The 13,558-nt window shown below is 42.1% G+C and overlaps 2 protein-coding genes across 2 annotated transcripts in view; one reads left to right on the forward strand and one right to left on the reverse strand.

Annotated features, from left to right (window-relative positions):
• The first annotated feature begins 311 nt into the window (after nucleotides 1-311).
• nkx6.2 (NK6 homeobox 2) lies at nucleotides 312-3,025 on the forward strand. Its single transcript, XM_052079815.1, has 3 exons — nucleotides 312-1,039; nucleotides 2,342-2,514; nucleotides 2,668-3,025. The coding sequence occupies exons 1-3, from the start codon at nucleotides 571-573 to the stop codon at nucleotides 2,926-2,928; spliced, it is 903 nt and encodes a 300-aa protein (XP_051935775.1). The 5' UTR covers nucleotides 312-570; the 3' UTR covers nucleotides 2,929-3,025.
• Nucleotides 3,026-4,687: 1,662 nt separating this feature from the next.
• LOC127610097 (inositol polyphosphate-5-phosphatase A-like) overlaps nucleotides 4,688-13,558 on the reverse strand; it is a 161,145-nt gene continuing 152,274 nt past the window's right edge. Inside the window, exons 14-16 of the mRNA XM_052079831.1 lie at nucleotides 11,068-11,136; nucleotides 9,106-9,142; nucleotides 4,688-6,387 (exon numbers count right to left, since the gene is read on the reverse strand). Of these exons, the coding sequence (XP_051935791.1) occupies nucleotides 6,338-6,387; nucleotides 9,106-9,142; nucleotides 11,068-11,136 (156 nt within the window). The 3' untranslated portion in view covers nucleotides 4,688-6,337. The remainder of the gene's footprint in view (nucleotides 6,388-9,105; nucleotides 9,143-11,067; nucleotides 11,137-13,558) is intronic.

Raw genomic sequence — 13,558 nt, forward strand, 5'->3', positions numbered from 1 at the left:
GTTTGAGTGAGAAGCAACAATAATAAAGACGACTTCTAGTTTAAAAATACTAATGTCATATACGAGCCCACTTTTTAATGTGATGGCCCGCTGTGAAATGTCCCTAATAAATCCATTGAGTCCTCTGAAGAGAGGAGTCTTGAGGTCCGTGTTCAGATAAATTCCTTTTTTCGATATCGCTTACGGACAGCAGCCCGCCAGAGAAGAGCACTTCCTGCTCATCCAATCGGAACACAGAAGCTCTCGGGTCTCGTCCAATCAGCGCACGGTGGTACAACGACTCGTCCAATGGGAGGTAGGTGCGTGCAGGTGGCTGCGCTGTTATCAGAGGCTCCTCGTTCGCCAGCAGCACACCGCCAAGAGTGCGTCAAAAGCGGCCAGAACATCACAAGAAGGTCCGATTTCCTGTCACTTGGCCCGGAGCCCACGCAAGCCGTCCTGCCGCAGACTCACCGAGGACATCCGGGAAGAAGTCGGCGTGATCCCGCACCAGGACAGTCGGGGAGCGCGCCCGGCCGGAAGAATCCGTTAACTTTCATTGGCGACTTCCTTTTGATTTCATGTTGACAAATGTTAGCTGTGGGACAGATGGAGGCTAACCGGCAGAGTGCTTTCGTTCTGGGCAGCACCCCGCTGGCGGCGTTGCACAACATGACAGAGATGAAGACGTCCCTGTTCCCGTACGCGCTACAGCAGAGCCCGGCGGCTGCTGCGGCGGCTGCGGCCGGCTTCAAGGCGCCGTCGCTGTCCAGCCTCAACTCGCAGCTGGCCAGCGGGGCTACCCCGCACGGAATAAGCGACATCCTCGGGAGACCCATCTCCACCGCCGGCCAACTGCTCTCCGCTGGCTTCCCCAGGATCAACGGCATCAACGGGCTGGCCAGCACCGCCGCCGCGGCCGCCGCCGCCGGGATGTACTTTGGCCCCGCCGTGTCCCGCTACCCCAAGCCGCTGGCCGAGCTCCCCGGGAGGGCGCCCATATTCTGGCCCGGAGTCATGCAAGGCTCCCCGTGGAGGGACCCGCGCGTGCCCTGTCCATGTAAGTACCTGCAGGCATGCCAACACTTCTTATCTCCGCGTCGCCTTAAATGTCATTTTTCAGCACTTTCACAGAAACAACTCGCAAAGTGCTTCAAGTCATCTCTAGCAAATATTATAAAGAAAACCTGCAAATTATCCCTTTATGCCAAGAGAAAAAAAATATTCATTGGACTTCCGAGAAACTGAAGGCTTGATGCCATTTTCTGGAATCGCTGAGAGGTGTCAAACTTATTGTAGTCAATGCTTCCCTCAAAGTGAGGTGATGACGAAAACCGTCTTAACGTGTCACCTCATCATACTATTACATATTCACGAGTGTCCCTGAATGTGATCGATATTATACTGTCGTTTATATTTTATTTTGAACGAAGACTTCGTGGCAAATATATTATTGTTTATCATCCATTTATTTTTATTATTATTATTCTATTTTTGAAGAGATTTATTTAAAATAAATGCTTAAAACGAGTTAATATGAAGCCACCATTTTCCGTGCATATTTTGTGACGAGTGAAAAGACCAATTCCATTTTGCAATAAATAAGAAGTAAACACTTCATTTGCTCGAGTGGGCCAATCCCATAAAGCGAGCTGGCAGGCCGTATCTGCCCCCCCCCCCTCCCACCCCCGGGGCCTTGACTTTTTGACACATGCTTACAGTTCCTACGCACGCTGAGATATTTTAGTCTGTTAAAGTCGGACATTTGATTTACAGAAAACACGATTCCCAGAAGACCAGAAAGTGCTTCACATGTAGTTCGATATTCCTGCATTCAACTCGAGAGCGCAGCAAAAGCGATTGGTTTGAACCAAGCCCACACATCTTTATTGAGATACAAAGAAACTGATGTCTGTCTTTTCTAGAACCGTTTGTGAAACAAGCAGAGCGTGAAGCCATCATTGGCGCCACAAGTCGTATCTCTTTTCTTCCATAATGCATGCAATGTTTATTTATATATTCATTTTATGAATAATATTATTATTATCACAGTATTATTATTGCTTCCCATACATAGCTGAATAATGGGAGGCACATTTTAAAGTTCAAATCAAATCAAAGAAAACAAATTAAATGCCTGCCAAATCGTGTTTTAACTTTAAGAAATATATAATAGTCACAATAATAATTATTATTATGCCACCTTTGTAATGGCTTGACTAAAAAGCCATATTAGAGCTAATCATGATTAATTTTCAGGTCATAAAAAAGAAAATTAAATCAAATATAACTGAGGAATATGTTCTTTGCATTAAAAAAAAATACGGAGGTTAACCATGCAGGCATCTTTGTCTCTCTCCAGCTCAGTCGAGCTTGATGATGGACAAGGACGGCAAGAAGAAGCACTCCAGGCCCACTTTTTCCGGCCAGCAGATTTTTGCACTGGAAAAAACCTTCGAGCAGACGAAGTACCTCGCAGGCCCGGAGAGAGCTCGCCTGGCCTACTCGCTAGGAATGACCGAAAGCCAAGTCAAAGTAAGGATGCCTTATACAGAACAACTTTTTTTTTTTTTTAAATTACGGGTTAAATGAGACTGAGGTTTAAATGTAAGTTTTACTTGATGAATATTTTGTGTGTTTTTGGAGAGGACCTGTTGAGCATTGTAGCCACCTTGTATCCATTTCCAGGTGTGGTTCCAGAACAGGAGGACCAAGTGGAGGAAGAGGCACGCGGCCGAGATGGCCTCTGCCAAGAAGAAGCATGACTCGGAGACGGAGAAAATGAAGGAGAGCTCGGACAACGACGACGACGATGAGTACAACAAGCCGCTCGACCCCAACTCGGACGACGAGAAGATCACGAGACTGTTGAAGAAGCACAAAAGCGGCGGCGCGAGCGGCAATTTGGCCCTCATCAGCCCCTGTAGTAACAGCTCGGACACCTTGTGATGACCCTTGAAACCCGCCCCCCGCCCCCCCACCCAACACCACCACACGACCAAAGTGGGGGTGGTCCAGAAGAGACTCTTTCGGAGCCCATTTACACCTGACGTTGTAGAGAGAATACACCGAAGGACACGCATGGGGCAACAGGAGTTCCATTAAAAAAAAAAAGTACACACAATCTGGATTGTTCCATTAACCACAAGCCACGTGATTGTTTGGAGCTACATGAATAATATTAATTTTATTCGCATATGATTTGGAAACGATTAACGGAAGATTTGAAATTGTGTGAACGGGCGTGAATTGTTGTTGTTGTTTTTGTTTCCTGTGATTGACTGGCGATCAGTCCAGGATGTACCCCAACTGCAATTGGCTCCAGCGCACTCCTGACCCCGAGGACAAGCACCACAGAGAAAATGGCTGGCTGGATGGATAGATATTATTTGGACTTGCGAGTCATTCTCGAGATTCTTCTTTTTTTTAATGATGCGGATTCAACAGCAACATTTCACACGTCAGGTGTGAACGGGCTCGGACGCTTTCAAAGCTCAAATTAAGCAGGGTATCCACTGTCCTAAAAGGCTCAAAGAGAACGAAAACGGATTGTTAAGGGGCTGCACGTCGCAGCCCGAAGACGACAAAGTATATATGAGATTGTATTGTATATATTTTTTACAAAATAATTTATGTTGTTTGAAGCGGGTGGGGGGGGGGGGGGGGGGGGCTCCTGTCCTCTACGCAGCCCTGACGCGCTTATTTCCTCGCAAACGGAGCCACTGCTTTGGTTTCACTTCTTTTTAAGTCGCACACTGTAAATAGGCCATGTAAAAAACATGTAATTGACACATTTCTGTGTTTAAGTCATCAGACATACATCGCGATTGAAAACGGGAGTACCTTTTTTTGTTGTTGCTTTCAAAGAGTATTATAATTATTGCAGCATCCAGGGAGGTTATAGAGAAAGGAAAAAAAACACACTTTGTATTATGAATAAATTATTTAACAAGCATTTGTTAATTCGTTTTGTTTCTTGTCTTAAGGTAAACTGAATTCGTTTAAGTAGAGATTATATTTAATGAGTAACTTCTATAATTTTATTGTGTTGTATTGTTTAATCTACTCGTGACATTTTCATTTCAAATCCAGGTGGAAATGTAATTCGCAAGACCGCATGCTTCAGGACACAGCTTCCATTTTATACCATGGTGTGTGTGTGCGTGTGTGTGTGGGTGGGAGGGGGGGGGGTCAACTAAATGCAACAAGTTCTGAGTGTGATGGTGTTATTTTTTTCAAACACGGACAAAATTTTGCAAAATGCCGATATTAAATTACAACTAAATTCTCAAGTATGAACTTTTTACACGTTATGCTTCTAAACAAAAAAAAATGAAGAAAGCATAACGGGACAAAATGTTGGAGGGATTATTTTTGTCACAATGGGGAGCTTGATAAATTTAAATTCACCTTCGTTTCATCCACTTTGATTACATAAATAAAAATAAAGGTTAACATTTTGTCACAAAACACGGGTATCACAGTTACTGGCATGAAGCGTTATTGTCAATATTATACTATTGATTACTATTATTTGGCATAAATACCACTTAACATACTCGTAACTATTAAGCAAACCATTTGGTGTTTCATTATTTTAATAACGTCTGCAATAAAGTGTATAGAATAAAAAATGGATCGAATTTATGATCAATTGAATGGTGGAAACAACAACATTGAATCGTTAAAAAGGACAAGGAGGCGTTGGTTGAGCTCTAATGTTGTTTATTGCTTGACAACTGCATCACCTGCAGGCCACGAGGCGCTCCACAGGGGCTGGAATAAAATCTCTATTTGCTTTGATACTGTAAAATGGAGTGAAGGAAAATTGCGGCTTATATCCCTACAGTAAACTCACAATGAGCAGCAGGAACAAAAACAAGCAGGATTTGCATTTTTTGTTGTTGTCTCCATCCCTACTTGTTTGCCTAACAGTTCAAATCACACAGAAAGAAAACGCAAATTATGCAGCAGGCACGAAATTATTTTCCACTTGCAGTGATTTAAATGAAAACAAAAATCACAGAGGATCAATCTAAAGACTTAACATGTGTAGTGTAATAAATTCAAAGCATAAAAAACAAAACAGCCTTTCCCAGTCACGCAGAAATGCTTTTTTTCCTGCACAACAGACTGTTGCAGGCTACATGGAATGCAAATAAAAGCAAATTCTTTTACGTGGTCTTTTCTTGCATTTAGAGTTACTCTCCTCTTTGTTTTTCTTTTTGAAACATATCCTGATCATTTTCACACTTCATTTCTGTGTACTTGGCACCATAACAGCAGTAACAAAATTGACAGAAGGACATCCACGGCTATACCTAAAATATTACATTCAGAATCATATTATTATTAAGGAGAAATAAATTAGAGTAAGAATGATAAGGTAATAACGTGAGAGTGCTATATATGAAATCTTATACACTTTGCAAGGTCTATGGCACTGCTTTAAAACATTCTTGGAGAGGAATAAATCACTGTGGCTGGACACTTTCTCGTCATTACTCAAAGGTCACCGTGGCTGCAAGGATCTCCCAAACACAAGAATGATAAATTAGCTCTCTTTAAAAAGTACAGTATATAAAACAAGACTCAAATGATGTGGTCAGGTATGGCATTGGGCAGAAACACACACACACACACACACACACACACACACACACACACACACACACACACACACACACACACACACACACACACACACACGTTATATGTAGATGTTGACGGCTGAAATAAACTGAAAAGTTATTTCAAACGAAGATCACTAAAACCAGCAACACGCCTAATGTTATACTGTCTAACGTACAAATTAACTTATTCAAATAGATATACGTATTTTGCATTTGCATTGCACTTTTTTTTCTTAAAAACTTCTTACATACTGTGTGGACAAAGGAAAAAAAAAGGCAATTATGTGTAGCACGACCGATTTTTTTCGATTAGAGTTCTGGCAACAATTAGGCCGGTCCCATCCGTCCATCCTCTTCTATTTCTTTTTCTGAGGGGCGCTTGGGGTGGGGGTGGGTTGGTGGGGTTGCGTGGCAACGGTGAGGTCAGCGATGTGTGTCTTGTCTGGAGCGGGGCCCTCACACCCTCGGGTGCCGGTCCACATTTTCAACAAGTGTTTTATGGAGAGGGAAAACGACGTGCTTTCAACTGAATGAGCTGTGAGGATGGCTGCTCAGCACTGCTGGAAAAGTTTGGATAGCTTCTTCTTCTTTAGTGAACGGTTGTGCAAAATGTATGTGCGTGGATGTGTTTGCATGTGGCTGTGTTCAAACGTGTGTGTGTGTGTGTGTGTGTGTGTGAGTGTGTGTGTTGGTGTGGGTGTGGGTGTGTGCCTCTTCTTGTGTTCTCACAGAGGCGCTTCACAGAATATGTTCTCCCCCCTTTGGCAACAATTTCCTGTGGGGTGAAAAACGGGATTTAGTTTTTAAGCACAACACTCCCAACGTAGAAATGTAAAGAAGACATTTTCAATTCACACTGAAGCTCAAGTTTGTGAGTAAATGTCTTAAAATGACTGCAGCATTTTAAGCAATTAGCAAACGTGATGTGTGAGCATTTATACTCGTTGGACAAAAGGTTTAGAACACAACTCTTGATGAAGTCATCAATGAGTCTTCCCGTTATCAAGAACATTGTGAGCAATCAAGTCTTTGCTTTCAAAATTAAGGTTTCTCTTCTGTTCTAGAGGGGTTTTGGCCAAGAGCACAAAGGTAACGTTGAATGAGTCTGGGGTGGAAGAATGACAGAATACTGACTTCAACCCCATCAAGCACCTTGGGATGAATAAGAACAGACATTGAGGTTTTCTTCTCGCTTATGAGTATTCTCTTACGTCACACATGCTCTGAAACTGGCAAAATTGGAACCATCGTAGTCCGTCCATCCATTTTCTATTACACTTGAATCCGTTAGGGCGAGTGGGAGCTGGAGCCCATCAATCGGGCAAGTAACTCGTTATTCCTAGACTGGTCACCAGGACATTACAAGGAGTGGAATAAGTTTTGGCTCAACATAAATCAGAATGAGAAATTGTCCCCCCTCCCCCTCATCAAAATATAAAATGTATTGCAACAACACAGCGCAGTTATAATAAACAGTTTGTGTCAAAATTGGGCAAAACCCGTATCCTGGATTAATATGACCCAACTTCAAATTTTTCATGGTGGTTGTTTTGTGGAAACTTGGGTCCAATTGAACTAAGAAGTCGATCCGTCCAATTCTGACCAAAATTGGGTTATATTTAACCCAACTGTTTTTAGAGTGACTGTGGTAAGGCAAGGCAAATACATTTTCCCAGCACATTTCATACACAAGGCAACTCAATGTGCTTCACACATCTGAAATAATTTACAAACAGAACAGCTGATGAATTTCGAAGGAAATGCAGAGAGAGAGAGATCAAAAGTCGCTTAAAATTACTTAAAGAACATACGTTGACAAAGGAAAACAATAAAAATATTTTTCCGAAATGATTTAGTGTAGTTGTGAAATTGATTTAAAAATTCTTAAAAGATCTTAATCAAATGAATGTGGAAAAAAAGCATATATTTTAACTTGGATTTTAAAGCCTTAATACAGTAGTTCTTAACCTGCTTTGGACTGAACCCGAGGGCGTCGGTGAATCAATCTCCGGGGTTCGGCAGAGCCTCTGCCATGGAGGTGAACACACACCCGACTCAACATGTCAACATTGTTATTGATGATACGAGTGTAGCCTGTACTACCGGAGACAAATTCAATGTGTGTTTTACATACCGGTACTTGGCCAATAAAGAGGATTCTGATTCTGATTAAATTAGGACACGCACGCTTGGTCATCACTGGCTGGTTAATTTTGTGCACAATTAAAAAATGTACACTTTATTCTTATACAAATTATGTTTGCTTTATATTTTTTAATAAATATGTGTTTTTCATGTCTTGAATTTGTAAAAAAAAATAAATCATATATTTATTTTTCACTAATGAAGTGTAGGGCGGCCTGGTGGTCCAGGGGTTAGCGTGGGACCTCACAGTGCAGAGGTGCCGGGTTCAATTCCAGCTCTGGCCTCCCTGTGTGGAGTTTGCATGTTCTCCCCGGGCCTCTGTGGGTTTTCTCCGGGTACTCCGGTTTCCTCCCACATTCCGAAAACATGCACGGCAGGCTGATTGAACACACCAAATTGTCCCAAGGTGTGAGTGTGAGTGCGGATAGTTGTTCATCTCTGTGTGCCCTGACATTGACTGGCAACCGGTTCAGGGTGTCCCCTGCCTATTGCCCGAAGACAGCTGGGATAGGCTCCAGCACCCCCGCAAGGATAAAGCGGTTAAGAAAATGGATGGATAATGAAGGGTTCGGCGAATGTGCATATGAACTGGTTTGGTTCGGTAACGCTTACAAGCCTTATTACTTGGGGCTGTCTTCACTGTGCTGGCAACTTATTCCATCTACATGCAGCACAACAGAAAAATGCCGCTTCACCATGATTGCTTTGAAACTCTTGACTCCACCAAAAAAATCTGAGTTTGCAGACCTCAGCGCCCGACTGCGTTTATATCCAATTAGCATTTCCTTAATTCGGGACTCAAACCAGTGGGTAGAACGTTAAGCGAAGACCGAATGTTTCTTGAGATGTGACTGGGATGTTATTGGTCTATATATGTCTTGTGAGTGCCTGGCGACCATTCCAAGGAAGTACCCTGCTTCTCGTCTAAAGTCAGCTGTGATAGGCTCACTGGCTCATTGCCATGACAGTGTACAGAGTACATAATCTATGGATAAACATTTCAGTCCGACATGAAACAAAATGCTCTTTGACAGCACACTACATGCCATCTTGATTAGAGAGAAAATGCTTCAGCATTTCGTGACTCAATCCAAATTGAATATCTGAAAATCCAGACTCCAAAACCTTCCTCACTCACAATTCCAACAGCACGTGTCCTAACACATTTGTCCACAGTACATATTGAAACAAGACTCTTAAACTTTGATTTGTGAACAATATGTGCAAAGAGAGATTCAGAAATCAAATCAAACAATGATGAGTAATTGTAAGGAAGAAAAAAAAAAAGAATATTTACCACGACATCACTGCACCACACAACACTTGTGCTTATTTGCATTACGTTTACCTGCCCCCGCTGTTATTCGGAAGGACAGGAAGACAGGCTGGTAGGAGGGAGAAACAGATGGCAGTTAGAAGAGGAAACTATGTCAAAAAGGAATATTCAGATGGCACCAGAAAAAAAGCAGTTCCTGAAGACTTTATTATTTATGCCCCGCTTGACAAGTGGAAGCTCTCGTAGCCTCTGTGTGACACAGAGGTTAAACTCACATAGCAGGGCCGTGTGTTTTGGAGACCTTGCGCTAACAATATGGGACATTTTTTTTTAAACATAGCCAGCTGTGATTTTAGCACCAGTGTGCGGCTGGGAGGTGAGGGCCCGTCGCAGTATGCGCTCGCGGGCTCGGGTCACCTCTCACACACACGTCGGCGCCTATGTCACAGCCAGTAACCATGAAAGACCTGATTAAGGCGCCTCTCATTCAGAGCCGGAGCCGCTGTCTGACGCGGCGCACACTGAAGCCGCACTGTTTGACACCAGGGGCCCTCTCGTCTTCTGTGCCGCTCCTCGGCAATGCGTTTGTTAGCATGTCACGTATCGGAAAATGACTATTGAGGATATTTGAAATAAGACATGGTGAAAGGGTCTACGTCACCTCAAGCCATGAGTTTTGAAAGGAAACACTGGAAAACACAAGCGTCATCATGTGCACTTCCACATAAAAGTGGGCAGCTAAGACCATGATTTGCTGTGATCTTCTTTCAACGCTGTCTTAAGTGCATCAGTAGTTCACTGAGATTACAGAAACGAGGTTCCAAAGTTATTTGTGAGGATTTCCAAATGTTTTCATTTATCGCGCTCGTGACTGGTGGTCGTTTCGAAGACCTTTCCAATGGCAATACATTTGCACTTGTTTGTACTCTTTACTCACTTTCTTGTTGATTGTACATCCCGTATATTATTAATATAACTGCAGTGTATTCTCGTGAATACCGCTGCAGCGTCAACTTAATTTCCCTCATGGCAATAATAAAGTACCGACATCCCTACCTACCAAGCAATAAAAATAAAAACAAAACCATTGTCTAAGTCGGTGAGTCCTGAACCTGGGTTCGATCGAACCACAGGGGTTCGGTGAATCAATCTCAGGGGTTCGACGGAGACTCTCCCATGGAGGTTATGACATCACTGGCTGCAGATGATCACATTACATTGCTTGTCCAATCGGTGCTGTGGAAATTTTAGTTCGCTCAGCAGACAGCATGTGACTGTTGTGATAGCACTTTGTGTGATAATTATTATTATTATTTTTAAATGTCTTAATACATGCTATGTCGAGCAAAAAAAGAAAATGGTCGGACAAATATGCACAACATGGATTCACATGCATCACGGAACGTGATTGGACTTGGTGTACTATCTGCATGATTTGTCATGCCCAGTTGAGCAACTGCAGTCTTGCATTGGCAAAACTGAAGGAATACTTCTTGAATCATATTATTCAGTTTTCACTAAGGGTTCGGTGAATCTGCACATGAACTGGTTGGGTTCGGTACCTCTAACAAGGTTCAGGACCACTGGTCTATTAGTAGTAGTATTGTAGCAGTGTCAAATTACACGGTTCACACAGTTTTTACAAAAGTAGTATCTTTCTCGAAGATGAAAAAAGTACTATCACACTGCATTATATGAAACGAATGCAGACAATACAATCATACTAAATGAGAAAATTTAAGTGATGGCACCCTTGGTTGGGGAGCCCGTGTATGTCATACATCTGGTTAGGAAGTGTGTGGGTCTCAGTGGGCCCCACAGTTGCACTGATGAAAAAACGTGGCACCCTCCATTATTCAAGTCGCCCATCCCTGAACTAGATCAAAATTGGGACATCAAGTATAAATGATTACACAAGCCTGTATTAGTTTTTGTCAGTTTTGCATTGTTGACTTTCACCCTCAACCCGGCTACGATCTGTCACGCAGCTTCCAACTCATACACATCAAGCCACGCAGAGCCCTCTTGTGTTACCTTGTGGTCCCCCATGCAGACATTGGCGCCGATATTATCATAGAGTAGAGACTTCTCCTCATTTTCTGGCTGCAAAGAAGGAAACAAACAAACCAAAAGACAAGACGAGTACAGTAATTGTCACAATCACACATGCTTACATGAATAATCAGCAAATACTTTGTGCATTCATTTGCCGCATCCGCCTTTGTCTGGTTTGTAGGCTACATTTACGGATGAACATTACGCATACCTGTCAACTTGTATGTTTTCCCCGTATTTTATGTTTTTTGATCATTTCAAATCATGTATGGCGTATTACAACTTTTATATGGGGGCAAAAAATTGTGAAGCGATCTCACAAAGACCATTTTGGCTCAAATCCAGATCATCTCACCAGCTGGTAGCCAAGGACAATGCCGTCGTTGATCACTACTATTGTCACAAACCAGCTATTAAAGTAATTTTGAAGTCAACATGGCGCCCGAGTAGGCAGCTCCTCTTTCATCTAAAACTGCTTCAGACAACAAAGTGTATGCAGAGAAGTGGTGAAGATTGCACGACTGTCTGTGTCCTATGTGTTGTGTTGTGTTATTTTGACTTCAAAATGCCGCTGCGAGGGTGGCTGCTTTTCCAGCAGCTCCTATATTGTGTTGTTCTACTTTTTCCTTTCATAACTTTGCTGCTGTGAATTAGGAATTTCTCCATTGCGAGACTAATAAAGGTTTTCTTATCTTATGTTATCTTATTTTTCTTAATCCTCTATCGTATATTTTTTTCATCGCTGCGTACGGTTGGGCTGATAAAGCATGATGTGCGCATGCGCGTTGTAAGATTTTTTGTTGCTTTGTAAGGGGAATCATAATCATTTATAAGGGCAGCTATTATCCAAGGTTGACAGGTTTGATTACGGATGTCATTAAACATAATTGAAATGAACACCTTGACTAATACAGGAAGTCTAAAAGAGAAAAGTATCAAACCTGCATTTCATATTCGCTGCGGAGGTTCAATGACACAGCAAATTCCCCATTTGTAGAGTGTGTTTTGCGACTTTTTAGGCTTGGGCCATAATAATATCAATATGTACTGCAATCGACACTGTATCAATGGGAAATTCGTACGATAGAAAAAAATCAGAAGGTAAGCACCGGCATTATGCATGTTGCAGGCAGTGTACAGCCATCTCCAAACGCGAAGAAGATGGTAAAACAATGAAGAAGAAGCAGCTAAACCAACGAAGTCATGGAATCGTTTTATATTCTTCATCCTAATATGATTAAACACCTCCAGATGGAAACTTGGGGTGCGAGTAAAAGAGTTCCCTGTCTTTGACGTGCTTTAGTGCCGCAGTTAGCCGTGTCCGAACCTCGACATCGCACTGAAGTCACAATCAAGTAAGTGAAATATGAATGGCCTATGGCGATAACGAGTCCAGTAAAAAGATAAAGTTGTCCTAAACTGGCCGGTCAACGCTAATGCTTGCACTGCGAGAGATTATAAATTCACAACACTTACATTGTATGAATGTTGAATAAAGGTAAATTTAACTACCAACAATCCTGCTTTGGGGTAGCATCTAATGCAAATAAGTAGGAATTTGCATCTCTCAACAAACGGTGCTTCGATACAGTTATCGATACGTTACGTGCGAAATTACCCCAGGACGGTTCGATCTGAAAGTGGAACGATTTGATTCAGTTTACAGATTACGAGTCGATTCGCTATAGTACAGCTCAGTTCAAAACGGAAGGATGCATTGACTTTTTTTTGGTTGTCACTTGGCACACATTAAATGAAGTTCAGTACTGTAAATGTGCCATTTCCTTCTCCTCCAATAAATGACGATTTGCTAGGCATGTTGATACATTGCAAAGTGGAACAATTTGATTCTGTTCGATTTGATGCACTCGCATCTTTTAGATCAGAAAATGTTTTCAGTTCGAACCAATTTTTATTACCCCCCTACAAATAAGCATTAACACTGCACTGAAGGAGGAGCAACTGTGCATATGACGCTACATTACAACATACCCAAAAACAGTTCATTGTTTTTCTCAGTTTAAATTAATCAATACTGACTGATATGAATTACCTATATGGTGAAACATTTTTGAGCCCGGCCCGACGGAGCACATTATGTTTAAAAAGATGCTTATTTCGTCCTTATATTGACCAGTGTATTTGATTTTTTCGTAGTTGCGCTGACCTCTGTTTAAAATCTTAAAATAAAATTACCTGAATTCAACGTTTTTCTTCAACACCTTATTTAGAAGGTAATAATCAACATATATGCATATCGGCAAACATGAAATACTTGTATGGTGACATACTTTCCAGTCATATCGCCCAGCCTGAGAGACCAAAAAAACCCCACAACAAAACACAAAAGTATAGTTTCAAGCCATCACTGACAAAACAACCTCTCTCATCGCCGCATCCACTGAGCCGAAAACACCTTTTCAGATCTGCTTTACAACTTGTGCCCAGTGCAGTGAAGAGAAATGAAACA

The sequence above is a fragment of the Hippocampus zosterae genome, chromosome 11 (assembly GCF_025434085.1).
Source record: "Hippocampus zosterae strain Florida chromosome 11, ASM2543408v3, whole genome shotgun sequence".
NCBI classification, from domain to species: Eukaryota; Metazoa; Chordata; class Actinopteri; order Syngnathiformes; family Syngnathidae; genus Hippocampus; species Hippocampus zosterae.

Coding starts and splice junctions, on each gene's coding strand:
- nkx6.2 (XM_052079815.1), top strand. CDS start 571: ATGTTAGCTGTGGGACAGATGGAGGCTAACCGGCAGAGTGCTTTCGTT. Junction 1,040..2,341: donor CCCGCGCGTGCCCTGTCCAT/GTAAGTACCTGC, acceptor GTCTCTCTCCAG/CTCAGTCGAGCTTGATGATG. Junction 2,515..2,667: donor TGACCGAAAGCCAAGTCAAA/GTAAGGATGCCT, acceptor ATCCATTTCCAG/GTGTGGTTCCAGAACAGGAG.